At 50.1% G+C, this 27,184-nt stretch overlaps 1 protein-coding gene across 1 annotated transcript in view; it reads left to right on the top strand.

Annotated features, from left to right (window-relative positions):
* The window catches only part of TLN1 (talin 1), a 27,128-nt gene extending 4,493 nt beyond the window's left edge, over positions 1–22,635 (top strand). Inside the window, exons 10-56 of the mRNA XM_008577784.1 lie at positions 518–619; positions 799–875; positions 1,086–1,266; positions 1,458–1,571; positions 1,684–1,792; positions 2,003–2,211; positions 2,371–2,469; positions 3,493–3,660; positions 3,861–4,155; positions 4,726–4,892; positions 5,754–5,882; positions 6,061–6,177; positions 6,268–6,381; positions 6,586–6,720; positions 7,492–7,620; positions 7,799–7,901; positions 8,058–8,266; positions 8,900–9,019; positions 9,231–9,428; positions 9,617–9,756; positions 9,935–10,028; positions 10,127–10,216; positions 10,331–10,453; positions 11,763–11,906; positions 12,393–12,554; positions 12,793–12,933; positions 13,028–13,209; positions 13,391–13,523; positions 13,764–13,865; positions 13,949–14,119; positions 14,205–14,354; positions 14,464–14,565; positions 14,645–14,764; positions 15,512–15,658; positions 15,829–15,995; positions 16,158–16,341; positions 16,429–16,554; positions 16,651–16,767; positions 19,464–19,649; positions 19,891–19,998; positions 20,489–20,594; positions 20,794–20,918; positions 21,028–21,153; positions 21,288–21,350; positions 21,463–21,645; positions 21,797–21,925; positions 22,054–22,635. Coding sequence (XP_008576006.1) covers positions 518–619; positions 799–875; positions 1,086–1,266; positions 1,458–1,571; positions 1,684–1,792; positions 2,003–2,211; positions 2,371–2,469; positions 3,493–3,660; positions 3,861–4,155; positions 4,726–4,892; positions 5,754–5,882; positions 6,061–6,177; positions 6,268–6,381; positions 6,586–6,720; positions 7,492–7,620; positions 7,799–7,901; positions 8,058–8,266; positions 8,900–9,019; positions 9,231–9,428; positions 9,617–9,756; positions 9,935–10,028; positions 10,127–10,216; positions 10,331–10,453; positions 11,763–11,906; positions 12,393–12,554; positions 12,793–12,933; positions 13,028–13,209; positions 13,391–13,523; positions 13,764–13,865; positions 13,949–14,119; positions 14,205–14,354; positions 14,464–14,565; positions 14,645–14,764; positions 15,512–15,658; positions 15,829–15,995; positions 16,158–16,341; positions 16,429–16,554; positions 16,651–16,767; positions 19,464–19,649; positions 19,891–19,998; positions 20,489–20,594; positions 20,794–20,918; positions 21,028–21,153; positions 21,288–21,350; positions 21,463–21,645; positions 21,797–21,925; positions 22,054–22,179 — 6,522 coding nt within the window. The 3' untranslated portion in view covers positions 22,180–22,635. The remainder of the gene's footprint in view (positions 1–517; positions 620–798; positions 876–1,085; positions 1,267–1,457; positions 1,572–1,683; positions 1,793–2,002; positions 2,212–2,370; positions 2,470–3,492; positions 3,661–3,860; positions 4,156–4,725; positions 4,893–5,753; positions 5,883–6,060; positions 6,178–6,267; positions 6,382–6,585; positions 6,721–7,491; positions 7,621–7,798; positions 7,902–8,057; positions 8,267–8,899; positions 9,020–9,230; positions 9,429–9,616; positions 9,757–9,934; positions 10,029–10,126; positions 10,217–10,330; positions 10,454–11,762; positions 11,907–12,392; positions 12,555–12,792; positions 12,934–13,027; positions 13,210–13,390; positions 13,524–13,763; positions 13,866–13,948; positions 14,120–14,204; positions 14,355–14,463; positions 14,566–14,644; positions 14,765–15,511; positions 15,659–15,828; positions 15,996–16,157; positions 16,342–16,428; positions 16,555–16,650; positions 16,768–19,463; positions 19,650–19,890; positions 19,999–20,488; positions 20,595–20,793; positions 20,919–21,027; positions 21,154–21,287; positions 21,351–21,462; positions 21,646–21,796; positions 21,926–22,053) is intronic.
* The last annotated feature ends 4,549 nt before the right edge of the window (positions 22,636–27,184 follow it).

The following is a 27,184-nucleotide window of genomic DNA, read 5'->3' as shown; positions in this document are numbered from 1 at the left end:
GGGGGGGGGGGGGGGGGGCGACCCGGAGGGTTGCGATCCCGTTGCCGGTCCCCGGTCCGGTGCGGGGGCGACACTGAGGGTTGCGATCCATTGCCGGACACGGAAAAAAGACAAAAGACAAAAAAAAAAAAAAAGAAATAACATATTTCGGGCCGGCCCGGTGGCGCACTCGGTAGAGTGCGGTGCTTGGGAGCGCCGCGGCGCTCCCGCCGAGGGTTCGGATCCCATATAGAGACCGGTCCGCTCACTGGTTGAGCGCGGTGCAGGCGCAACACCGAGGGTTGTGATCCCGTTACCGGTCACGAAAAAAGACAAAAAGGAAAAAAAAGAAAGAAAGAAAATATTTCCCTCCAAGGAAGAACATAAAGAAATTAGTTGAAGAAAGGTGGGCAACTTCTGGAGCACTGTTGGCATGGGAAAGCACCCTCAGTAGCTCAACCTTGGGCCTCCCCTTCTACCCTTTTCCATCCTGGGTAGATTCAAGCTTTCCTGCTGAGTTCCCATGTTGTCACTCTAGGATTTCGGGGACTACCAAGATGGCTACTACTCGGTACAGACTACTGAGGGGGAACAGATCGCACAGCTCATTGCCGGCTACATAGACATCATCCTCAAGAAGGTGAGTACTGCCTGCCCCCGGCTTCTCCTCATTTTCCCTTACCCTCTCCCCAGGCCAGTCCTTTAGAAATGGAGACCCAGGTCCTGGAAAATGACCGACTAGGAAAAGAAAAGGCTGCCTTTTCCCCTCTTCCCTCTTCTTTAACTGCCCCAACCCTTGTTTGTTTTTTGTTCCTACAGAAGAAAAGCAAGGATCACTTTGGGCTGGAGGGAGACGAGGAGTCTACTATGCTGGAGGACTCGGTGTCCCCAAAAAAGTATGAAGGAGGTTGGGCTTATCCCATCCCTCTGGGGTACGAAGGGCAAGGCTTGGCTCCCAAGACTCATGGGGTGGGGAATCCTTCGGACAGTTCTTTACTGCCAGGCTGTAATAAGACCACTCACATCTGCAAAGTTAGTATAACTGGGTGGGGAGGGGTAGAGATGAGGAAGTCCTCTGAGTACTCCATAGTCTGCCCCCTTTCTAGGTCAACAGTCCTTCAGCAGCAGTATAACCGGGTGGGGAAAGTGGAGCATGGCTCTGTGGCCCTGCCTGCCATCATGCGCTCTGGAGCCTCTGGACCTGAGAATTTCCAGGTGGGCAGCATGCCACCTGCCCAGCAGCAGATTACCAGTGGCCAGATGCACCGAGGACACATGCCTCCTTTGGTAAGAGTGTCTCCACTTCCACCACAGTGCCCAAGCCCTTCTCCCACCCTCAGCTGGGCCTAGCACAAGTTAGGCAGTCTTTTCCCATGTCCCTATTTGTATTCCTCTCCCTAGACTCCAGTTTTCCTTTACCTTCTCTTTCCTCTACACATTTCATTCCGGCTCCTATTACTGTTCCCCTTGTCTCTTAGACTTCAGCTCAGCAGGCACTCACTGGAACCATTAACTCCAGCATGCAGGCTGTACAGGCTGCCCAGGCCACTCTGGATGACTTTGACACTCTGCCCCCGCTTGGCCAGGATGCTGTGAGTATGGGATGGAGGCGAGGCCAGCAGTACTGAAGCTGGGACTCCCTGGGATAGGGATGGGGTTAACCAAACCAGAGCAGATCCTGAAGTTTTATCCTCTTTCTCTCAGGCCTCTAAGGCCTGGCGTAAGAACAAGATGGATGAATCAAAGCATGAGATCCACTCCCAGGTAGATGCCATCACAGCTGGTACTGCCTCCGTGGTGAACCTAACAGCAGGTAGGCTGGATGACAACCTTTGTGTGTGATGGGGGACGGGAGAGCGAGCATGCGCAAGCATGCATGTGACTATATCTTGACTCATTATGGAAGGGACTGTGTGTGTGCGTCTCTCTCAGACACGCATATGACTAACTGGGCATGACGGTGCTCCTTCCCTAGCCCGTTGTCTAGCCTGCCCTGCCTCTCATGCTCCTCTTTTTCCCTCAGGAGACCCTGCAGAAACAGACTATACTGCAGTGGGCTGTGCAGTCACTACAATCTCCTCCAACCTGACGGAGATGTCCCGTGGGGTGAAGCTGCTGGCCGCCCTGCTGGAGGATGAAGGCAGCAGTGGCCGGCCCCTGCTGCAGGCAGCAAAGGGCCTCGCGGGAGCAGTGTCAGAACTGCTGCGCAGTGCCCAACCAGCCAGTGCGGAGGTCAGGGGCCGTGGGGTTGGGGCGAGGGTGGAGACTAGGAGCCCAAGGAGCAGGGGCAGACCAAGTTGCAGGTGGCAGTGTGGGACCTATGGGCCTGTGAGACCCTTGGGCCTATGGGCAGGAATTAGGCAGCTTCTGACTGGTGTTCACTCTCCACAGCCCCGTCAGAACCTGCTGCAAGCAGCTGGGAACGTGGGCCAGGCCAGTGGGGAGCTGTTGCAGCAAATTGGGGAAAGTGATACTGACCCCCACTTCCAGGTTGGTGACTTACCAAACCCCCAGAACCCCAGTTTCTAGGGGATTACCTCTGATCAGGAATCCAGTTCCTCATCTCTGCTTCTATGAATTGACCCTCAAAACTGACCTGAACCTCTGTTTCCGGGGGATGACACTGGGAACTTCCAATCTCTTATTTGAGAGTGAGAATTCAGAACCCCTGAATCCAAACTAAACTTACTAGTTCACTCCTGGCCCTCACTGGTGGTGTTCTTCATCACTTTGTCATCTTTTCCCTGCCTTCCCTGTACATGGCCCTTGCTCCAACTCGAGGATATCTTAAACCCACCCTCTGATGCATCCTGAGAACAGTGCTCCTCTAGCTCTCCCCCTTCCCCACCCCATGCCAGTTTCCTCAGCTGACTTTTCATCCTGGATTTCCCATGCAGATATGTGCACCCAGAGGGGCTGGGGTTCGATCTCCCCCCGATACCCCTACGGTAATGGCCTCTGGCCTGGGCCTTCCCAGCTTTGTCCTCTCTGAGCCGCATACACTCGCTTCTGCACCTCTCCCCCAGCCTCCTCCTGGGGGAGCAGAACATGATGGGAGATGGGGAGGCCTGGCAAAGGCAGGGTTTGGGAAATAGGATCAGGTAGAGTTGTACAGGGATTTGCACCCAAGACTCCGGGATGACTACTTCCAAACCAAGATTGAGAAGAAGTGGAGAAAGGAAGCTGGGAGTGGGGAGGGATCGCAAGAGGAATCCTCTCCATCCCATTGTAAGAGTACTGCCCCTCCCTCCCCATCACTGTCCGAGTGTATCCGTCTCATGCATTTCTTCCTTTGGTGTAGGCTCCATTTCTCTTGGTGTAGGTTTGTTCTTTGGTGGGAGTTCTGTCCTGCTGGGCGCTGAAGGCAGGGGTTTGGGGTAGGTTCTGGTTGCTTCTGCATATACTGTCCTCTGATTGGAGTCAATGGGAATAATGAAGCAGCTTATGCCTCTGAGAAGTGTCCATGGATCCCAAGCCCGATCTCAGGTCATGCTAACTGCTGTTTTCTAACAGGACATGCTGATGCAACTAGCCAAGGCAGTGGCAAGTGCTGCAGCAGCCCTGGTCCTCAAGGCCAAGAGTGTGGCCCAGCGGACAGAGGACTCAGGGCTTCAGACCCAAGTTATTGCCGCAGCAACACAGTGTGCTCTGTCTACCTCCCAACTGGTGGCCTGTACCAAGGTGAGCCCAAAGGTTGCTCTAGCCTGTGCTGAGGGGTGACAGTGCTACACACACACACACCTACACACGAGCCTCTCATTTTATCTCTTTGGCTCCCGAGGCCTCATTAGCCATCCCAAGGACTATTGTGAACACCACAAATACTCTACCTCATGACTTCTTTCCCTTGCCTACATCTCTGACACTCAGTTTGCCCACAGGTGGTGGCACCTACCATCAGCTCACCTGTCTGCCAAGAGCAGTTGGTGGAGGCCGGACGACTGGTGGCCAAAGCTGTGGAGGGCTGTGTGTCTGCCTCCCAGGCAGCTACAGAGGATGGACAGCTGTTGCGAGGGGTAGGAGCAGCAGCCACAGCTGTCACCCAGGCCCTGAATGAGCTGCTGCAGCATGTGAAAGCCCATGCCACAGGGGCTGGGCCTGCTGGCCGTTATGACCAGGCCACTGACACCATCCTTACTGTCACAGAGAACATCTTCAGCTCCATGGGTGATGCTGGTAAGGACACCCACCTGGGAAGACAACCCAGTGAGGTTCCCCAAACCCATTGGACATTCCCTTGCAGACACCTCACCCCTAAGGACTCAGCACAGTGTGGCCTTCTCACCATCCTCACACATATAGGCTTATTGTTGAATCTCTCTGAAACCTCTGCTTCCCCATGTATAAAGCAGGAATATAAGCCCTGCTCTGCCTTCCTTGGAGCATTTAAGGAATATGCTAAAGTACACATAAAAAATATACAGAAAGTGGCATGATTAAGAGATAGCCTTCCACATTCCACCCCCCACCCACAAAGAGCGTCTCATCTTCTCAAGACTATTTGCTAAAAATACCTGTTGGAGACTGTCCTCCCTCCCATAAGAACCCATTGGGAAATCTGTTCTCCAAGATCCTAAAACCAGAAAAAAATAACCCCAAAGAAATCACTGAAGAACTTTTGTCAGTCTTTACTATCCCCAAAAGCCCTGTCTACCTTGTTTATGCCACTTTCTGTACCCTTGTCTCCACCCTGCCTCCCTCTCAGTGTCTCTGGCTTCCTTACATGATTGTGCCCTGTGCTTTCAGGGGAGATGGTGCGACAGGCCCGCATCCTGGCCCAAGCCACGTCCGACCTGGTCAATGCCATCAAGGCCGACGCTGAAGGGGAGAGTGATCTGGAAAACTCACGCAAGCTCTTAAGTGCTGCGAAGATCCTGGCTGATGCTACAGCCAAGATGGTGGAGGCTGCCAAGGTACAAAGCCTTCTGTGCACACTTCCAGACCTTGCCCTGAAGGGAAGTAGAGAGGTCTAGCTGGTCACTCTCATCTGATGGAGAGATCCAGGAAGAGCAGGAAATATAAGAGAACAAATATAGGAGCCTACACCAAATGACTCCCAACGCTGCAGGTGGGCGGTGGCCCAGACTTTCAGCCGGTGGGACTGCCAGAGTCCTCTTTGACTATGGCAAGCAACCATATCTTTTGTCTTCCTTTAAGTCCAAGGTCTGCTATTCCTGCTTTTCCCTACTTTGTTTCTGCCTGAGATTCCTCCCCTTCTGGTCTCTCTTGTGAATGCACGTAAGCATTCAATTCCAAGGGTCTCCCCTGCCAGCCATACAGAGAAAAACAAGGCAGTAGAACACTGAGACACAAGGGAGCAGAGGAGCATCAGAAGGAAGGTCAAAAGAGTCCCAGTCCCCCTGGGCTCTGGAGCTCTTCAGTCTGCAGGAGTAAGCAGACCCCCTGCTTTGGTATTCCTGAGATCCCTGCTTTAAACTGAGTTCTTTTCCCAGGGAGCCCTACTTACCTCCACTCACTTGTGTTATTCTCTAGGGAGTGGGAGAAGAAACAAGACCCCTTCCCCACGGAGGAAAGAAGAAACAATTTCAACTGAAGAAGGGATTTTAGCGTCCCAGGGGGATCCTAGCACCCTTGAGGCTTCCCATTTGTGTTCCATGGGCAGTTCCTCTCAACAGAAATTATCTCTCAGTGAGGATAGTTAGAAATGACTTCAGGAAAATAAGTGAATTTTAAACTGAGTCTAGAGGTGTCAGAGAAGAGCCTGTTTAGGATTCACAGGGATGGTGAGTGATGACTGTCTACCTCTCCCTCAGGGAGCAGCCGCCCACCCTGACAGTGAGGAGCAGCAGCAGCGGCTGCGGGAAGCAGCTGAAGGGCTCCGCATGGCCACCAATGCAGCTGCGCAGAATGCCATCAAGAAAAAGCTGGTGCAGCGCCTGGAGGTGAGGATGGAAGATAAACCAGGAGCAAGAGAGAGTGTGGGTGCTGTGGGAGGAATGAACTGGGAAGGACGTGCTGAGAGACTCAATTAACATTTCCTTGGGGGATAGCATGGGCAGGTAGGCTAGGGACTGGGCATGAGAGTGCCTGGGGCTTGTCCTGATGAATTTGTCCTCACAGCATGCAGCCAAGCAGGCTGCAGCCTCAGCTACACAGACCATTGCTGCGGCCCAGCATGCAGCCTCCACCCCCAAGGCCTCTGCTGGCCCCCAGCCCCTGCTAGTGCAGAGCTGCAAGGTGAGACTCCAGGAAGCATGAGGGGGTGGGAAGTGGGAGACTTTTCCCCAGCCTGTGGGGAGGTGGTTTTCATGACATTTTCACCAACAGGCAGTGGCAGAGCAGATTCCGCTGCTGGTGCAGGGTGTTCGAGGGAGCCAAGCTCAGCCCGATAGCCCCAGCGCTCAGCTAGCCCTCATTGCTGCAAGCCAGAGCTTCCTGCAGGCAAGGCATCCTCTCCCCACTTCTCAGACCAGACTCCTTCCACTTTTCTAAAACCCCTACATCTCCCACAATTTGAATCTCTGCCAATAGCGTCTTTCCCAACACTGAGCTCTAGTGCTCACCGTGTCTTGACCATCATTAGTTCCTGTCCCCAAGCCTAGATGGAAGATGGCACACTTCATCTGCCTCCCTGCTCCCCAACAGCCAGGTGGGAAGATGGTGGCAGCTGCGAAGGCCTCAGTACCAACGATTCAGGACCAGGCTTCAGCCATGCAGCTGAGTCAGTGTGCTAAGAACCTGGGCACTGCACTGGCTGAACTCCGTACTGCTGCCCAGAAGGTATGAGAGCTGGCTCTGGCTTTGGAAGATGAGTGTGGAGTCCTGGGTTGATTGGGAATCTATGCAGAATACAGTAGTCCCCCTTTACCCTCAGGGGACATGTTCCAAGACCCCCAGTGGATGCCTAAAACCACAGATAGTACCAAACCCTATCCATACTACGTATGAATTTCTTTGTCCTTATTCACAATTTCATGGATAGAAGATTCATTCTTACCATAGATCTTAGCAACCTCAGCGTACAATTTTTTTGTTTCCTTATTAAGTCAAGAACTTTCACCTTTTCACTTAAAGGATGTACTTTACAGCTTCTCTTTGGTGTTTCTGAATTGCCAGCATCACTACTCTTGTGCTTTGGGGCACTTACTAAGTAAAGTTAGGGTCACTTGAACACAAGCACTGCAATACTGTGACCGTTGATCTGATAACCAGGGCAGCTACTAAGTGACTAACAAGCAGGTAGCACATACGATACAGCGTGGATCCGCTAGACAAAGGGATGGTTCATGTCCCAGGCCTGATGGAGTGGGACAGCGCAAGATTTCATCACGCTATTCAGAATAGCACACAATTGAAAACATGAGTTGTTTATTTCTGGAATTTCTCATTTAATCTTTTTGGATCATGGTTGACCACAGGTAACTGAAACCACAGAAAGTGGAGCCATGAATAAGAGGGGACTAATGTAACCTAAAACCAGGATAATTGTGTAATCTGAGGCGTTGGTGAAACACAGCAGTACCTTCTACATTGGATTTTCTGTCATCGTAGGCTCAGGAAGCATGTGGGCCTTTAGAGATGGATTCTGCACTGAGTGTGGTACAGAATCTAGAGCGAGACCTGCAGGAGGTGAAGGCAGCAGCTCGAGATGGCAAGCTTAAACCCTTACCTGGGGAGACAGTAAGTATTCTTAGGATCTCATTCGTACTCAAATACTGAAGTCTACCTTCCCAGCTGTGCCCCAGAACTGCTCAAAACCTTAATTTAAACTGCCAGCTGTCCCCACATACCTTCCCAAGTTCCTTCTCCTCACCTCCTCATTCCCCTGAGCCCCTGAGTCTTCCCCCTTGGTCCTTAGATGGAGAAGTGTGCCCAGGACCTGGGCAACAGCACCAAAGCAGTGAGCTCTGCCATTGCCCAGCTGCTGGGAGAGGTGGCTCAGGGCAATGAGAACTATGCAGGTATGTGGGCAGAGGGCCAGGAACAGGGCGTAAGGTGAGGGAGGTGGGGAAATGGGAGCTGAATGAGGGATGGGGCTGACAGAGGACACCACTGGGATCAGGGCCTGGCAATGAAGGCCCCTTTCCCCTTACCTCCTCTCTCCTTGTCTCCCCCAGGTATTGCAGCTCGGGATGTGGCTGCTGGACTGCGGTCACTGGCCCAGGCCTCTAGGGGCGTAGCTGCCCTGACATCAGATCCTGCAGTGCAGGCCATTGTGCTTGACACAGCAAGTGATGTACTGGACAAGGCCAGCAGCCTCATCGAGGAGGCAAAAAAGGCAGCTGGCCATCCAGGGGACCCTGAGAGCCAGCAGCGGCTTGCCCAGGTCAAGTGCTAGGAAGGGGCTGCTCCCTCACTCGGCCAAGGCGGAGGCACGGTACAGCAGGAAGGGGAAGAAGGATCCGAGATTCCTGCCCAACACACATAAAGAGAAATTCATATTCAGCCACTATAATAAAGACAGCAAGTGATGTACTGGACAAGGCCAGCAGCCTCATCGAGGAGGCAAAAAAGGCAGCTGGCCATCCAGGGGACCCTGAGAGCCAGCAGCGGCTTGCCCAGGTCAAGTGCTAGGAAGGGGCTGCTCCCTCACTCTCCCCCAAGGCCCTTTGTAAGGCCCACCCTGATGTGGCCAAAGTCCCTGAGCCTCATCTGCCCTGCCAGAGAGACATCTTCTCAGGTCTGCTCTTGAGAGCTCCTCTGTGGATCCCACCCTTCTGTCAGTCTTGGTACAGGTGTCTCAGTTGGACTAAGGCATGGGCCTAGCCAAACACCAAGTTTGGGGAAGTTTAGTCACTGTCATTTGATACCCTAACCTCAGCCTGTTCGGCTACAACACCCCCTTTCACCTTTCACTTTCAGAGACTGTAGAGCTGGTTATCTCCCATGTCCCATGAGGGGACGAGGGGGCTCCCAAACTGTTTCCACTTTGGCAACCCCATCTCCTTTCCCACCTCAGGTAGCTAAAGCAGTGACCCAGGCACTGAACCGCTGTGTCAGCTGCCTGCCTGGCCAGCGAGATGTGGATAATGCCCTGAGAACAGTTGGAGACGCCAGCAAACGACTCCTAAGTGACTCGGTAGGAGGATGAAGGGTGTGGGGGGAATATCGGAGTCAGGGAACTCCAAGCCTCTCCCTCCTACCTCTGGACTTCTCCTCTGACCCTGACTTCCCCGGATTTGTCCACTTTCATTACTTCCAGGTTATGTGCCACCGTCCCCGCTCTCCTTTACCAAACTCTCCCTTGCGTCATTCCCCATTCTTCTGTTTGACTTCCTGTGACCCTGCAGCTTCCTCCCAGCACTGGGACATTTCAAGAAGCTCAGAGCCGGTTGAATGAAGCTGCTGCTGGGCTGAATCAGGCAGCCACAGAACTGGTGCAGGCCTCTCGGGGAACCCCTCAGGACCTGGCTCGAGCCTCAGGTCGATTTGGACAGGACTTCAGCACCTTCCTGGAAGCTGGTGTGGAGATGGCAGGACAGGCTCCGGTATGAAGAGGCAGAGAGTGGTTGCATGGTCCTTTTCGAGGGTTAGATAGCAAGCATCTGGGTGACCACAGAGTCCTGACCTGCACCTGGCTCCCTCCCCTCCCCTCCCCAATCTCTATCAGTACTTGAGTGCTTGAGAAAGAAGATCCCTTTTAGAAACAGGGACAATATGTTCTCATCTTCAACAGAGCCAGGAGGACCGGGCCCAGGTCGTGTCCAACTTAAAGGGCATTTCCATGTCTTCAAGCAAACTTCTTCTGGCTGCCAAAGCCCTGTCCATGGACCCTGCTGCCCCCACCCTCAAGAGTCAGCTGGCCGCAGCAGCCAGGTAAATAGCAGCTGGGAAGCCCAGGCCTACAATGTGTGGGACTAAGGAGGAGGCATTTCATGAGAGGCTTCCAACTTAGGAGCTGTTACAGGCAAAAGAGAAGTATCTATAGACTTCCATGTATACAGGACCCAGGATGTCCTCTTCACCTATTCACTCAACTTTCTGTCTCTCCCAGGGCAGTGACTGACAGCATCAACCAGCTCATCACCATGTGCACCCAGCAGGCACCTGGCCAAAAGGAATGTGACAATGCCCTGCGGGAATTGGAGGTAGGCACTTGGCAGGCTAGATGAGGTTGAGGTTGAGGTTCTGTGTTGAGGACTGAAGGAAGTGTCTTGGGATCTCACTTCACCCTCTCCCTACACAGACGGTCCGGGAACTCCTGGAGAACCCAGTCCAACCCATCAATGACATGTCCTACTTTGGCTGCCTGGACAGTGTAATGGAGAACTCAAAGGTAGGTATAGCCAGGAACCCAGGAGGGAAGAAGGCAGGAAGATGGAGTTAACCAGGTACTACTCTACTGTTCTGGGGATACAATCTGACACTCCTAATATCCTCTGTTCCTCAGGTGCTGGGTGAGGCCATGACTGGCATCTCCCAAAATGCCAAGAACGGAAACCTGCCAGAGTTTGGAGAGGCCATTGCCACAGCCTCCAAGGCACTTTGTGGCTTCACCGAGGCTGCTGCACAGGTTATTTTCCTGACACGAGTTCCTGGAGTAACCCCTGCTTTCCCCACTCCACCTCGTCTCAGCCTGACACATGTGGATAAATCAAGGAGTTTATGTTTGCAAAGTCAGCTCTGTGGAAACTGGGATTCCCTCTCCTCAAATGGAGATGTTTGTCAGCAGTTATTTAACACCAACAATTTCAATTGCTGTAACACCTGAACCCTGGTTCTTTGGTTATGATTACACTGTCCAACCATGAGGCCTTTTCCAACCCTGGCTTTCTCAGTATGTATTGGTTAGTGTATACAAATCATTTTTGCACATAATTATTACTTTATTAAAATAGTACCAGTGACGAAATTTCCTTGATGACTTGAGTCACCACTTAACTTTGTCTTTTTCTGAGTTATCAAATATAAAACTAGGTTTTGGCTTTGAGAGTATTTTGCTCTAGGAAATGAATCCTTAAAACAAATTGGCTTGAGAGTTTATCTCAGACTGTTTTGCCCTGAAAGCCTACTATCCTACTCCTTCCATCTCCCCCACCTCCCTTTGCCCTGTTATATTGGGTACACTGCTCTAAATGGCTTGGCCTTTTTTTTTTTTTTGGCTGCTGGCCAGTACAGGGATCAAACCCTGGACCTTGGTGTTATCAGCACTGCGCTCTAACTAACTGAGCTATGGCTTGACTTTTTTAAACCTCTTTCTTTTTTTTAACCACATATTTCTGGAAAAGCATAAAGAGGAAAAAGCAAGGCTGCCATGTGTTGATTGAAGTGTGAGTCAAACATTATGATGGTTTTCCAATCATAAAAATAGTTTTTAGGCTGCCATTCTGATCCATCTCTTCCCTCTTTCCAAATCTCAAGCTTGAAGGTGCTGTAAATGTTAATTAGCTTAGGAGCCTTCATAGTTTTATAGCTATATCTTGTCTTTTAACCAGGTTTTGCTTTTGTGGTGTATGTGTGTGGCTTTTAAATTTTTTTGCTGCTACTCACAGTAAACTATACTTTTCACCCTAAAACCCAGCATACGCAGCTACAACATCTACATAGAAGTTAGATAAAACCCTTGCTATGTGTCTTTCCCTTTTTTTTTCTTTTAACTTTTTAAATTTTCTGAAAGGTTTGAACCTATTTAACAAAACAGGAGAGTGGTTTTTTACAGTATAAATTGTAGTTCGTTAATATACCTCCACATACATAGAACTCAGGAAAATCAACCTTGTTCTCTAAACTTACCCCTGCTCCCTTTTGTCCCCACTATCAATATCATTCATTTCCCACCTGCAATCTTTATTCCTCACCCCCACCTCCTTTTCTCTCTGCAGGCTGCATATCTGGTTGGCGTCTCTGACCCCAATAGCCAAGCTGGACAGCAAGGACTGGTGGAGCCCACACAATTTGCCCGTGCAAACCAGGCAATTCAGATGGCCTGTCAGAGTTTGGGGGAGCCTGGCTGTACACAGGCCCAGGTAACTCAAGGGAGCAGGTACCACAGGCAAGTCTGGGGGAGGGTGGAACGTTGCTATGGGGAAGTAAGGAGATAGTGGCACACGTGGGGAAGGAGAGGGCAGGGACCCATCTCCAGCCTTCTCTTTAGTTAACTGTCTTCTCCTGTCATATTTCTCATCATTCTTTTGTCAATCCCATAAATTCACAACTTCTCTATAGATGTCTGAGCTTACCCTCCTACTTGCCCTATTGTGATTTCTCCATTAGTGTGTCTTTCATCTACCCTCTCTCACATCGAGTTCATCTTTCGGTATCTTCATCTCCCAAATGTTGACTTTTCAGGTGGTTCTGTCTTTCCTATTTAAACTTTCCAGGAAAAAAAAATAGACTTCCTATTTTTTAAAATAGACTGCTCTGCATCCCTCAACCCTAAAATGTCTCCTCCTTGGGTGTGCACACTTGCCTTCTACCCTCAACATGGTTCTTCCACGTGTCTGTCTCCTCAGGTGCTCTCTGCAGCCACCATTGTGGCCAAGCACACCTCTGCATTGTGTAACAGCTGCCGCCTGGCTTCTGCCCGTACCTCCAATCCTACTGCCAAGCGCCAGTTTGTACAATCAGCCAAGGAGGTGGCCAACAGCACTGCCAATCTTGTCAAGACCATCAAGGTTCCCAGTGTTTAAATTACCAGCATCTGCCTAACCTAATCCGATCTCCTCTCCCCTGAGTCCTCCAGTCATTCCCTGAAGCCTTCTATCAAATTGCATCTGCCTGAGCCCAAGCCCTTTCTATCCAGTCTGACCATTGCCAGCTTCTCCCCCAATCCTTTAAGCCCTGAGAGGGAGACCTGAGCCCCACTTCATATGCCTGCAGTCTGAGGCCTGAGGGCCTGTCTGTCACTTCCAGGCACTAGATGGGGCTTTCACAGAAGAGAACCGTGTTCAGTGCCGAGCAGCAACAGCCCCTCTGCTGGAGGCTGTGGACAATCTGAGTGCCTTTGCATCCAACCCTGAGTTCTCCAGTATTCCTGCCCAGATCAGCCCTGAGGTGAGGCAAGGTGAAGGGAGAGCTGATGGGCTAGCTTATCACCTTTTCTTCTGGGGAGTCTCAAGACTTATCTCCCTGCCTCCCCTCTCCCCAGGGCCGGGCTGCCATGGAGCCCATTGTGATCTCTGCCAAGACAATGTTGGAGAGTGCCGGAGGACTCATCCAGACGGCCCGGGCCCTAGCAGTCAATCCCCGGGACCCCCCGCGCTGGTCAGTGCTGGCTGGCCACTCCCGTACTGTCTCAGACTCCATCAAGAAACTCATTACAAGCATGAGGTATTGAACAGCTGTGGCTGGGGGACATACATTGGTGACAGAATGGAGAAGGTGGGCACTGTGGTGCAATGGAATAGACTAGGACAACTGCTGTCCAAGATTTGGGGGATACGGGGGAAAGATGGGCCAACCTTGTTTGAAGGGGATGTTCTTGATGTTGGAGCCTGTGATATGTCTGCAGGGACAAGGCCCCAGGGCAGCTGGAGTGTGAGGCAGCCATTGCAGCTCTGAACAGCTGTCTGCGGGACCTAGACCAGGCTTCCCTTGCGGCAGTCAGCCAGCAGCTTGCTCCCCGTGAGGGAATCTCTCAAGAGGTGAGGGGGAAGAGGGTTATATGAAAGGTTGTGTTTTTCAAATAAGAGGTGAGGGGGAAGAAAGAAGTCAGACTCCAAGAACATGGGGGATCAGGGAGTGGGCTTCGTAGGGACATCAAAGGACTAGAGTGTGTGCCAAGGGGGATTAGGGAGTTCAGTATGGAAGGAAGAGGGGGAGTTCTGTGCACCAGAGGGTCCTACTACAGGTCACAATCAGGCTAACGTCCACTTCCTCCCCAGGCCTTGCACACTCAGATGCTTACTGCAGTGCAAGAGATCTCCCATCTCATTGAGCCACTGGCCAGTGCTGCCCGGGCTGAAGCTTCCCAGCTGGGACACAAGGTACTTAGGGAGACATGTGGGGAATCACAGGGGGTAGGGCAAGAGAGGGGGTACCTGACCCCCTTTCCAACCCCATGCTTCAGGTGTCCCAGATGGCCCAGTACTTTGAGCCGCTCACCCTGGCTGCAGTGGGTGCTGCCTCCAAGACCCTTAGCCACCCACAGCAGATGGCGCTCCTGGACCAGACTAAAACATTGGCAGAGTCTGCCCTGCAGTTGCTGTACACTGCAAAGGAGGCTGGGGGTAACCCCAAGGTACTGAAGGTTGGATGGGAGGACTAGTACTGCTACTAGTACAAGGTTCCTGCTGCTACCTCCTCTCACTCACTCTGCCCCACAGCAAGCAGCTCACACGCAGGAAGCCCTGGATGAGGCTGTGCAGATGATGACAGAGGCTGTAGAGGACCTGACAACAACCCTCAACGAGGCAGCCAGTGCTGCTGGGGTGGTTGGTGGCATGGTGGACTCCATCACCCAGGCCATCAACCAGGTTAGAGTCTTGGGGTACCTGTGGACACTGAGGCTACCCTGGGCCAGGGCATCTGAGCACAGTGGCAGAGACCCTGACAATCTCCACCTCCCCTATCCTCCCCCCTCAGCTAGATGAAGGACCAATGGGTGAACCAGAAGGTTCCTTCGTGGATTACCAGACAACTATGGTGCGGACCGCCAAGGCTATTGCAGTCACTGTTCAGGAGATGGTGAGTTTGGGAAATTATAAGGGGACTGCCCTTGAAGAGCTGAGTTTAGACATAACTTCACTTCTTCCATTATCACCAGGTAACCAAGTCAAACACCAGCCCTGAGGAGCTGGGCCCTCTTGCTAACCAGCTGACCAGTGACTATGGCCGTTTGGCCTCACAGGCCAAGCCTGCAGCTGTGGCTGCTGAAAATGAAGAGGTAAATATAGAGGCAGCTCTGACCTTCCCTGTACCCCTTATGAGAAATCCCATCATGTCAGCCTCTGGGGCTGTCTCACCCTCACCCCCTTCTAGTCTTTCATAGAAAGGGGAACACACCTCAGGGCCATTCCACTAAAGAGTGATCAGGGCTCTGCGTAGGGACAGAGGATCAAAGCCTTTAGTCACTGGGATAAAGGAGACAGCTCAGGATCTAGAGACTTCCTGGTTCTGCCTCTCTTGCATCTGTTGACCCTCATCTGGGCCTATGGCTGCTTTTCTGCTATGCTGCAAGTCTATATTCCCTTCTTAGTTCTTCCTTGTTACAAGCCCATGAAGCTCTTCCTTCCCTAAGCTCCTGACTTTCCAAGAAGCAAGTAATTGGATCTTAGCAGGACACACCTAATCCCCAACCCTAAAACCCTCCACAGCCCCATTCGAGCCAAACTGTAACCGATGGCCCTTTGACTCAAATGCCCAAGCATAAAGTGCTCCTCTCTCTCCTGTCCACTATGCTTAACACAATCCTCACCAGTTGGTGCCTACATGCTATTATTTTCTATGTGTAGGAGGTGACCTCCTGCCTAAAGGATCTGAAACCAGAAAAGTCTACGTGCTGGGAACTTTTTCTCACACTTGTATTAGTCTATGATGCATGTTTTTTCTACATCCTTAGTGATTCCTCCAAACACAGTGGAGGTGCCCTGAGTGCCTCTTGTAAAATCCCTTTCTTTTCCTCTGCTCACAGATAGGTGCCCACATCAAGCACCGGGTACAGGAGCTGGGCCATGGCTGTGCTGCTCTGGTCACCAAGGCAGGCGCCCTGCAGTGCAGCCCCAGTGATGCCTACACCAAAAAGGAGCTCATAGAGTGTGCCCGGAGAGTCTCTGAGAAGGTGACTGTGCTCATCCCTGTGGGCTGGGGCTAGCTCCCCAACCCTGCAGCCTTTCCCATCTTCCTCCAACCTTCCCAGCCCTCTCCTCTTATCCCTTCTCCCAGACATGGGTGACCTTTCCCTTTCACATGGCACCTACCAAAGTCACCTTGTTACTTTCCCTACCTCAGGTCTCCCATGTCCTGGCTGCACTCCAGGCTGGGAATCGTGGCACCCAGGCCTGCATCACAGCAGCCAGTGCTGTGTCTGGTATCATTGCTGACCTTGACACCACCATCATGTTTGCTACCGCTGGCACGCTTAATCGTGAGGGTGCTGAGACTTTCGCTGACCACCGGTAAGAAGGCAACTGGGCCTGTGGGAGGCAGGTTGGGGCATGGGGCCAGAAGAGGTAGGGTATCATTAGCTCATTTGGAGAAGACCTAGATCGCGAACCTGGGACAGACTGGAGGCATAGGGGATATCTTAGGAGAGCTGACTAGGCTGAGCCCTCCCTCAGGGAAGGCATTCTGAAGACTGCAAAGGTGCTGGTGGAGGACACCAAGGTCCTGGTGCAGAATGCAGCTGGGAGCCAGGAGAAGTTGGCACAGGCTGCTCAGTCCTCCGTGGCCACCATCACTCGCCTTGCTGATGTGGTCAAGCTGGGTGCAGCCAGCCTGGGAGCCGAGGACCCTGAGACCCAGGTATCTACCTGACACCCCTAATTCTGGCCAGAACCACTTCCTGTTCTCCTTCCTCCCACAGAGCAGAGCTTCCTCTCTCCCACATAGGTGGTGCTGATCAATGCAGTGAAAGATGTAGCCAAGGCCCTGGGAGACCTCATCAGTGCAACAAAGGCTGCAGCTGGCAAAGTTGGGGATGACCCTGCTGTGTGGCAACTTAAGAACTCTGCCAAGGTTAGAGGGAATGAGAGCAGTATCAGGAGGGGGAGCAGATTAATGTTATCCTCCTGTCTCTTAAAATGACCCCCTCCCCACTCCTGATGCCCCCAGGTGATGGTGACCAATGTGACATCATTGCTGAAGACAGTGAAAGCTGTGGAAGATGAGGCCACCAAAGGCACACGGGCCCTGGAGGCAACCACAGAGCACATACGACAGGAACTGGCAGTAAGCACAAGTCTGGGGCATCAGGGACTATCAGAGAGAGAGAGCATGATAGGTTGTGAACCTGTACTCCACGTGTGTTCAAGAAACATAAATAGTCACACGCATTCTTCTCTCTCACTGCCCACCTTAGGTGAGCTTCACTGGTGTCTTTCCCTTCTCACCTATTCACTTCTTAGCATTTGACAATATCTTTGTTCACCACCACCCTCCCACTTTATCTAGTTACCAGTGGCCTGTTAGTTACCACATTTGGTGACCTCTTCTTGGCCTTCATCCTCTTCACAATTTCCAAAGCATTTGGCTCTGTTAACAAACCTGTGTGAAGTTATTTCTTCCTTTGGCTTTCTTGACACTGGCTTTTCTCCTGCTTCTCGAACATCTCTTCTGTAGTCATCATTGAATCACCCTCAATCTAGTAAATGGAGAGGACTTTCCAGAATTGTACAAATAGCTTTCTTTCTCTATTCTCTCCTTTGGTGAGTTTATCATTCTCTAAGAAGTTGACTTTCAGTTCTGAGTTTAGTTATTTTCAGCTGTCTGTTTGACATCACTACCAAGATGTACTGCCTCCAAACCAGCTGCTCTTCTTTTTTTTTTTTTTTTTTTTCCTTTTTGTCTTTTTTTCGTGACCGGCAACGGATCGCAACTCTCGGTGTTGCTCCCGTACCTCGCTCACCGCACCTCGCTCAGCCAGTGAGCGGCCGGTCTGTATGTGGGATCCGAACCCTCCACGGGAGCGCTGCCGCGCTTCCCAAGCGGCGCACTGTAGCAGTGCACCACCGGGCCAGCCCCCAGCTGCTCTTCTTGACATGCTACTTCTTATTAATGGTGGTAACAACCCCCCACTCATTGAAGATTCGACCTCAGTCACCTCTGACTTCACTGTCTTATTCACCATATCCAGGCCATTGCCAAGTCCTCTCAACCACCTTTCTCCATTCTCTTTTCCTTCCATTCCTCCTCTCTAGTCCCACCGTCAACACTCTAGTTCAGACTTTCATTAGCTCTCCCTCACTGTGGCTGCTGGACCAGTTTTCTCTCTGGACTCCTTGCTTTCAGTTTCTACCACTCTCCTCTCTCGTACTCATCTTTCTTATTCTAAATTCATCTTTCTGATGTTCCATTTTCTCCTCTACTTGAAGGTGTTCAAATTGGAACTCTTAACTTCCTGGCTCCCAAACCTGGTCTTTGCCTAATCTTCCCCATCTGAGTAAAATGGCACCTTTTAGTAACTCAGTTCCTAAAGCCGGAAATTCAGTTTTAATGGCTTAAGCATCTCTCTTTCCCTCATTCCCCAAATCTAAGCCCATCTGCAAGTCTTGTTAGTTCTCCCTCCAGATAGATCTCATTTTCTTTTTTCCCCATCTCTCCCATCACCACCACCGCACTCAACTGTCATCGGCCCTTACCTGGGTTTATGTGATAGTCTGTATCTGATCTCCATGCTCCAATACTTGCCCTCCAACGCATTCTTTCTACACAGTAGCCAGAATTAACTTTCAAAAGTATAAATTAGGGCTGGCCAGTTAGGTGATAACACCAGTATCCCCATACTGGCCAGCTGCCAGTACGTAAGTAAGTAAGTAAATAATAAATAAATATATAAATTAAATTATGTCACTTCATTTTTCAAAACCTGTTATTGATGGCCCCTGTCTACTTCTCCAGTCTCATCTCATTCTTCTGCTTTCTGTGCCCCCATCCCACTGGACTCTGTCAGTTCTGAGAATATGCCAAGCTCTTGCCTGCTACAGGTCCTGCCACTTGCTTTTCTCCAGCATTTTGAACATCTGGCTTCTTTCAGTCTTTCAGGCTTCAGCTTAAGTGTCACCTTCCCAGAGAGGCCTTCCCTGACCACCTATCTGAAATAGGACCTCATTTTTATTTCTCATCACAGCATTCTGTTTATTTCCCTCACAGCCAAAATCAGTCTTTAGATTTTCTGCTTGTTTACCTCTTTATTGTCTCTATCCAAAACTAGAACATCAGCTCCATGAGAACAAGGGCCTGTCTACCTCGTTCCATTACATCCCTGTACCTCCCTATAATCTACCACCTAGCTGGTCTTTAATGAATATTTGTTGATTGAACACGTACACCAAAATGTTTTTATGACTTTTACATATTATGTAAAATTCCAAGTTCCTCAGTCTGATGTCCAAGGCCCCAACAACCTTTTCTCCACATTCCGATATTCTAGAATATTCCTTGATTCTTTCCTATTTGACGACTTGGTTATTCATGCCCTACCATTAATCTAAGATGCCCTCCTGTTATCTATATCTCTTAAGACCCACCTCCTTCTTGCCCCACCTCTGCCACTCACTCCTTCAAAGCTTCTCTCTAGTTTAGGAATGAAAACTCAGCCAAAAGCTACTTCTTTAATTTCAAACAAACTCTCCCCTATTCCTTCAGTCAGAAATGATGACCAGGGGGCTGGCTCACTTGGGAGAGCAAGATGCTGATATCACCAAGGTCAAGGATTCGGATTCCCATACCAGCCAGCCACCAAAAGGAAAAAAAAGATGACCAACTGCCTTCTATTATATTGGCTGTGATGTGTGAGCATCTGCATGGGCTTGACCTACAATAAGTACTCACGGAATGCTTGTGGAATGAACACATGGATAAATGAACCGAATTATGCAAGTACAGTCTCAGTCACTGTAAAAATCTATCTTCTTCTGCCCCAACAGGTTTTCTGTTCCCCAGAGCCACCTGCCAAGACCTCTACCCCAGAAGATTTCATCCGAATGACCAAGGGTATCACCATGGCAACAGCCAAAGCTGTTGCCGCTGGCAATTCCTGTCGCCAGGAAGATGTCATTGCTACAGCCAATCTGAGCCGTCGTGCCATCGCAGATATGCTTCGGGCTTGCAAGGTAGGAATGCCAGTAGTGAGGCAGCTTTGGGGCAGAACATGATGAGGGAGAAACTGCAGGGATTTGAGAGACCTAGAGCTCTTGGGGATTCTAAAGCTAACCTATTGCTCTGGGGGACAGGAAGCAGCTTACCACCCAGAAGTGGCCTCTGATGTGCGCCTCCGAGCCCTGCACTATGGCCGGGAATGTGCCAATGGCTACCTAGAACTGTCTAAAGCTAACCTATTGCTCTGGGGGACAGGAAGCAGCTTACCACCCAGAAGTGGCCCCTGATGTGCGCCTCCGAGCCCTGCACTATGGCCGGGAATGTGCCAATGGCTACCTAGAACTGCTGGACCATGTGCTACTGGTAAGGAAAAGAATTGTTTGGTCCTCATACCAGCCTTCCTGAATCCATAGTCCTTTTCCCAGAAGCCTCAGACCCAGTTCTCTCAGTTTTTGCTCAAATCTTTCTCCCTACTGCACCATCTATTTTCTACATCTGTTCTTGTTTCCAAGTCTCCCTTTCTCTGGGGCCCCATCATTCTTACTATCTTTGGTTCTTCCACTCACCTGTTCCTTCTCCTCTTTTTCTCTTCTCTTCCCACCTGACCTCTCCCTTCTCTGCCTTCATCACCTCTTCTCATTTCATCATTCTCCTTGCTCCTTATCAGCCGGTGAGTGCTACAGCCCCATTGTCTTCGCTGTGTGTGCAGTGCAATTGGATAGGTAGCAGGGTGTTTGAGAGCCGTGGTATGGAGTGCTCTAAGGATGGGGCTTGGGGCTTGGTCTGCCCTGTTATGTAGATCAGGGTAAAACCTAAGATCTGATGCCCTTCATTCCCTGCCCCCTCTCCCCAGATCCTGCAGAAGCCAAGCCCAGAACTGAAGCAGCAATTGACAGGACATTCAAAGCGTGTGGCTGGTTCAGTCACTGAGCTCATCCAGGCTGCTGAGGCCATGAAGGGTGAGGGACGACCAGGGACAGAGAGGGAAGGGAAACCTTTGTCATGGCGCAACCTCTGCTTCTTGGTTTGATGGCTCTGAGCTAACCTCTGCCCGTAGTCCCCACAGATGCTAGGGCCTGGTGACACTAACCATGCTACCCAGTGCTTCTGACCTCCCTGCTCTGCCTTATCCTCTTTCATCCCTCTTCATCCCACCAGGAACAGAATGGGTGGACCCAGAGGATCCCACAGTCATTGCTGAGAACGAGCTCCTGGGAGCTGCGGCTGCCATTGAGGCTGCAGCCAAAAAGCTAGAGCAGCTAAAGCCCCGGGCCAAACCCAAGGTCAGTCCTACTTGCTCCCTCCCCTCACCCTCAAAATGGCAGAATGTCCCCACCTTCAGCCCCCTCTCTGATTGCATCTCTCTTTGCAACCTTTGTCTCTTCATTGCAGGAAGCAGATGAGTCCTTGAACTTTGAGGAGCAGATACTGGAAGCTGCCAAGTCCATTGCAGCCGCCACCAGTGCACTGGTAAAGGCTGCATCAGCTGCCCAGAGGGAACTGGTAGCCCAAGGGAAGGTAAGTACTTAAATACCCGGAGGAGTAGGGGCAGGACAGCAGCTTCGTTGTTCACACCCATATCCATAGACTTTGAAGTAGAGGCTTTGAGTAAAGTGGGGAACAGGTCTAAGCAGGCTCTCCTTCCTCCACAGGTGGGTGCCATTCCAGCCAATGCACTGGATGATGGGCAGTGGTCCCAGGGCCTCATTTCTGCTGTGAGTGTACAACACCCACTAGGTCTCACTGAGTTTGGGGGGGCTTGAGAAGGCTGGAGAGGGAATGGACCAGGGCAAGAGGTATACTTTAATCTAACTCTTCCCACTTTAGGCCCGGATGGTGGCCGCAGCCACCAACAATCTGTGTGAGGCAGCCAATGCAGCTGTGCAAGGCCATGCCAGCCAGGAGAAGCTCATCTCATCAGCCAAGCAGGTAGCTGCCTCCACAGCACAGCTCCTTGTGGCCTGCAAGGTCAAGGCTGACCAGGACTCTGAGGCAATGAAACGACTTCAGGTGAGGAACACTGACGCATCACATTGTCCCTTCGGCTGTACTGCTTTAAATTGTGTCCCCCCCACAAACTAAGATGTGTATTTCTATGAGGGAGCCTCTTAACTGGGACCCTACCTGAGTTCTCAACTCATGCTGCTTTCTCTGTGCCCAGGCTGCTGGCAATGCAGTGAAACGAGCCTCAGATAACCTGGTAAAAGCAGCACAGAAGGCTGCAGCCTTTGAAGACCAGGAGAATGAGACGGTGGTGGTGAAGGAGAAGATGGTTGGGGGCATTGCGCAGGTGAGCTTTGGCCCCAAATACTTTGAAGGACACTGTCAGCAGGACAGTCACTTTGCCTGTGCTGGTCCCAACCCTACACTCCAAATGCGCATACTTGCTGAACTGATTCCCTGATCTCCATCCCTCAGATCATTGCAGCACAGGAAGAGATGCTTCGGAAGGAACGAGAGCTAGAAGAGGCACGGAAGAAGCTGGCCCAGATCCGGCAGCAGCAGTACAAATTCCTGCCTTCAGAGCTTCGAGATGAGCACTAGGGAAGCTGCTTCTATTTAATGCAGACCCAGCCCAGAGACTGTGCCTGCCACTACCAAAGCCTTCTGGGCTGTCAGGGCCCAACCTACCCAACCCCAGCACTCCCCAAGTGCCTGCCAAACCCTAGGCCTGGCCCCTCCCAGTCCCACTGCCCATTCTCCGTCCCCTCCCCAACTCCAAGTGCCTTCATGCCTTAAGGCCCCCTAAGTGCCTGCCCCTCCCCAGAGTATTAACGCTCCAAGAGTATTATTATTAACGCTGCTGTACCTCAATCTGAACCTGCCAGGGCCCCAGCCTGCTCCACCATGCCAGCAGCTTCCAGCCAATCCCCACAGCCACATCAGCTCTAATTCATCCTTTTTTGATACTATCTATCTCCTACCCCAGCTATCTATGGGGGCTACAGGGTTGTAAGCCCCAAACAAGTCATGCTCCAATAAAGGTGATTCTGCCTACAACCTCTGCCTGGCTTCATGAAGAGATGGGAGATTCCTCCCAGGGCAGTGGGGGGGAATGGGATTGAGTTGTCACCCAGGCTGATCCGGCTTGAAATGGGAGTGGTGGAGACTAGCAATCTACCCTCTGAGGTTCCTTCCTTCTCCTTGCACCAGATCCCAACAATCATCCCAGTAGGGAAGCTGCACCTGAGAAGTCCTCTTCTTTGTACCCCACCTCAGTGGCCAGTGCCTAAGCCTCATCAAGTATCATTCTTTTGCTGGGACAGCAGCTGCCACTGCTTTTCGTGGCTACTGGGACACTCTGTTCTTCATAACTACTCAGAGTATATGAATAAATCCAGTCCCTGGCCAAATTCAAGTTTTTAAAAGCAGCTTTGCTAAAAATAATAAGCCTATATATAAGTGTCCAAGCAAGAGAACTGTGGTCACAGAATAAGCTGAAGGAGTTAGCAAGCAAAATATCCAACCTGAGGCTGCTTTGGGTAGATACGATTGTTGATTGGGTTCTCCTGCCTAGAACAGCATTAGAAGGAAAGGAAATGAAAAAGCTTGACCAGGGGTGAGATTTTATAGTTAGAGGGCTGAGTTCCCCTGGTGGCCAGGCACCTGCTGCCCGGCTAATCTGGAGGTTCCGTGGAGGGAAGCCGTCAGGGAGGTGTATGCTCTGTGCTTCCGCTTCCTTCCACACTAACCCTCCCCTGCCCACACTGGGTGGACTCTGTTCGTCCTGTTAGGTTGGCCATTATTTTCATGCATGATTCTTTAGCCGACGGTGCTGCCTAGTACATTATTCCTCAATACTTCTCCCTCAAATAGAAAGCAGACACTGCCCACCTGCTACTACTCTGGGTACCTAACACCTTATAGTACCACCCCATTAGAGTAAGTTTAAAGCAGGTGGAAGGGCCAGCCCATGGTTCACATGGGAGAGTGGTGCTGATAACACCAAGGCCACGGGTTCGGATCCCTATGTAGGGATGGCCGGTTAGCTCACTTGGGAGAGTGTGGTGCTGACAACACCAAGTCAAGGGTTAAGATCCCCTTACCGGTTATCTCTTGAAAAAAAAATAAAAATAGAAAAAAATTAAGTAGATGGCAGTACTTTGTCCTCCCCAGGGCAGCCCTTATGGGATGGTGCCAACTTCCTACCATCGCTCCTGTCACCTGTGATTTATTCACTCAATATTTACTAAGTCATGCCCGTGCTAAGCACTGGAAAATCAAGATGTATTATCACTTCTCTGACGCAGAGGACTGGCAACTCCAGTACATACTGCTGTGGCCCCCTAAGCCCAGATTCAATGTCAGCATTGTGAGTAAAGTGGGGAACAGGACCTCAGAGATCAAATCCCTTCTACAACCTCCCTGACAAGTGGTAGTCCAGGCTCTGTTTGAATTCCCCCAGCCGCGAGCCCAGGACAGCTGCTTCCACTTCCCTGACTTGTCCTCGGGAACTGTGACCAATCACATATCTCTAGTGATGCCTTGGGAGCCTTCTAAGGAGAGGTTCTAACACCCATTAAAACAGCCGTTCTTCAAATGTCTCAGAGCCCTAGGGATCCCCAAGACCCTTTCACGTGCCCGTAGGTCAAAATTATTTTTATAATAATTAGACAAGACATTATAATAATACCAAGACATTATTTTCCTTTTTCAAAGCATCAACATTTGCAAAAATATTGGTGTAAAACTGTCTTAGCACAAATCAAGGCTAGCACAAAATAGTCACTGTATTATTCACCACCATTCATTCATTAGCAATTTAAGAAATAAATGCTGTCTTCACTTAAGAATGTCCTTGATGAAGTAAGTAAAAACTCATTAATTGTATTAAACCTTAATCCTTGAGTAAAAAGTCCTTTCAATATTCTGTCTGATGAACTGGGAAGTATGCCTAAAGCATTTCTGCTGCACACCAAAGTATGATGGTTTCCTTGAGGAAACCACTAGACCATTCTTTGAGTTGCAAGCTGAATTAGTTGCTCTTTTCATGGAACACCACATTTACTTTAAAGAATGACTAACAGACAAACCATGGTTATCAGACTTGAGTATGTGGCAGACTGTCTCGAAAAGGAACAAAGTGAGTCTGTCACTTCAGGGAAGAAGCTGATAGTATTTGTTGACAATGATATAATTCAAGCTTTCAAGTGAAAATTTGAATTTTGGAAAACTTTTATCTGCCACCATGAGCTTCACAGCTTTTCCAAAATTTAAAACTTAACGACTTTTCTGTTGAAACCAATTATGATATTAAGGAATGTGATTTTTTTGATAATGTATAGTGAGTGCATCAATATTTGGAAGATCTGCATAACTCACTGAAGCAATATTTTTCAAATGACTAATGCATGATGTTGCAAAATTACACGAGTAAAAGATCTCATCAAGGTGTAATATAGCCTAATGGATTTTAACGTAACAGGGTACAAAAAAGTCATTAATATATTTTCAGGCTCCACGTTGCAACTAATCCTTAAAAAATTACCATTTGTCAGCAAAAATTTTTAAAAAAAGAAATTACCATTTGTCAAGTTTGGGTGTAGAATCAAAGACGAATATCCACAATTATCAGAAAAGGTTATGAAAATACATCTCTCTCTTCCAACATATCTAAGTGAGGCTTGATTTTCTTCACATGCAGTACTTCAAAACAAACCAACATATAGCAACAGATGGAATGCAGAAGCAGATTTTGAGACTCCAGCTGCCCCCTATTAAGCTAGATTTTTAAAAGATTTGCAAAAAATGTGAAATAATTGCCATACTCTCAACTAATTTGGGAAGGGTGAATATAGTTATTTTTATTTAAAACATTATTTATATTAACATGGTTAATGTGCAATGGGTTTATTTTTGTTATTTTTATTTATTTTTAATTGAAATATAATTGATGGTACATACATGTAGGGTTATTTTTCTTATTTTAATGAACTAATAAATACTTAAAATTTTTCTCAGTTTCCATTTTAATATGGCAAGTATTGATAGATATAATCCACTTCAACAAAAACCGATTGGTGTCTTCAACAATTTTTAAGAGTGTAAGGGATTCTGAGACCAAAAAGTTTGAGAACTGCTGCACTAAACCATGAGTTCCTCCAGATCCACACCATATAGTATATTTGTGTACCTGGAACCTGGTATATTTTTCATCTGAAAAATGTTTATTGAGTGCCAACTCTATGCCTGGTGCTGTACTAGGCATTGGTGATTAAGAATTGAAAACAATAGTCCCTTATTCTAGAGGACTCACAGACCAGAGGAGAAGACAAACAGGTACGAGAACAGTTATAACATGGGACTAAGATGAGAACAGGAGCTTGTCTCGAGAACATGCACCTATTAGGTGGAGAGGGTGGGAGGGGCAGTGGCCAGGGAAGGCTTCCCAGAAAAGCTGACACTTGATCTGAGTCTTAAAGGCCACCAGGAATCAGCCCAGGGAAGGGCATTTTAGGGAAAGGGAACAGATTGCATAAAATGTCGAAGCTTTAAGAAAAGTATGGCTGTTTCCAGCTCCTGCACATAGCTCAGTAAGAATGAATACAGCCTGAAGTAAAAGTCTGAGTATTGGGAGTCAGGCTGGAAATGAAAGGAGATGAGGCTAGAGAGGTAGGCAGGGGCCTACAAAGACCTTGTATACCATATTAAGAAATGTGGATTTTTAATCCTCAAAGGGGGAGGGAATAAGGAGGGGTTATGGAGGATTTTAGATCCTATTCGCATCAACTTTATAAAGATCTTTGGCAGCAAAGTCTAAGGCCAGTTGAATGAATGAATGAGTTGGGGAACTAAGAGTAAGACCCCAACAGAGGTAACCTGACATAGGTTGGAGGTAGCATAAGGAGCTGTCCAAGGCAAGCCCAAAGTCGATTTCCAGGAGGAACCTAATTTGTAGGAAGTAGCATCTCCAGGATTAAGTGGATGTGAGAAGTGAAGCACAGGGGATATCCTCAGGGATCTAGCATAGGCTACTGGGTGGATGAGGTGTCTTTTCACGGAGTTTGGGGAACACGGGGAGGTGGATTGTAGTGAGCACCGCGAAGTCAGGTCAGGTTTGTTCCGTGTCTAGTAAGTAGGCAGCTAAGCAGATCTGAATGCATTTCTGCGCCTCCTCCCCGCGGCCCATGGTTCCCACGGTACCCAGTCCACCAGCAAAATCTAGGCCACCGCCCAGCCCATCTGCGCCTGGGGAGCGAAGCGAACCGCTCTCTCCCGCTTCCTCCGCCTGGTTTCTCCTCCCCTGCTCCTCCCGGGCGGCTCTCCACTTCCTGTCCCCCCACCCCGCCCCAAGGAAAAGTGAACACTCTCAGCTTCGCTCCCGGCGCTCAGACTTCCCGACCCGAGGCCCCGGCCCCGGGAGCTGTCTCTTGCGGCCTGGGTCGGAGGGGGCATCTCGGCCCCGCGCTCCCGCCGCCCGGCAGCTCAGTAGCTCTTCCCGTCGCCCCTGCCTGCCCGCCCCAGCCCGGCCCCGCCTCCCCACGGGGAAACATCCCAAAAAAGGGCAGAAAAGAAATTCGGCGTAAAGCTGGCCCACTGGGGGAGGGAG

Source organism: Galeopterus variegatus, unplaced genomic scaffold (genome assembly GCF_000696425.1).
Source record: "Galeopterus variegatus unplaced genomic scaffold, G_variegatus-3.0.2 Scaffold1578, whole genome shotgun sequence".
Lineage (NCBI taxonomy): Eukaryota > Metazoa > Chordata > Mammalia > Dermoptera > Cynocephalidae > Galeopterus > Galeopterus variegatus.
This window is presented reverse-complemented; position numbering and strand designations above follow the sequence as displayed.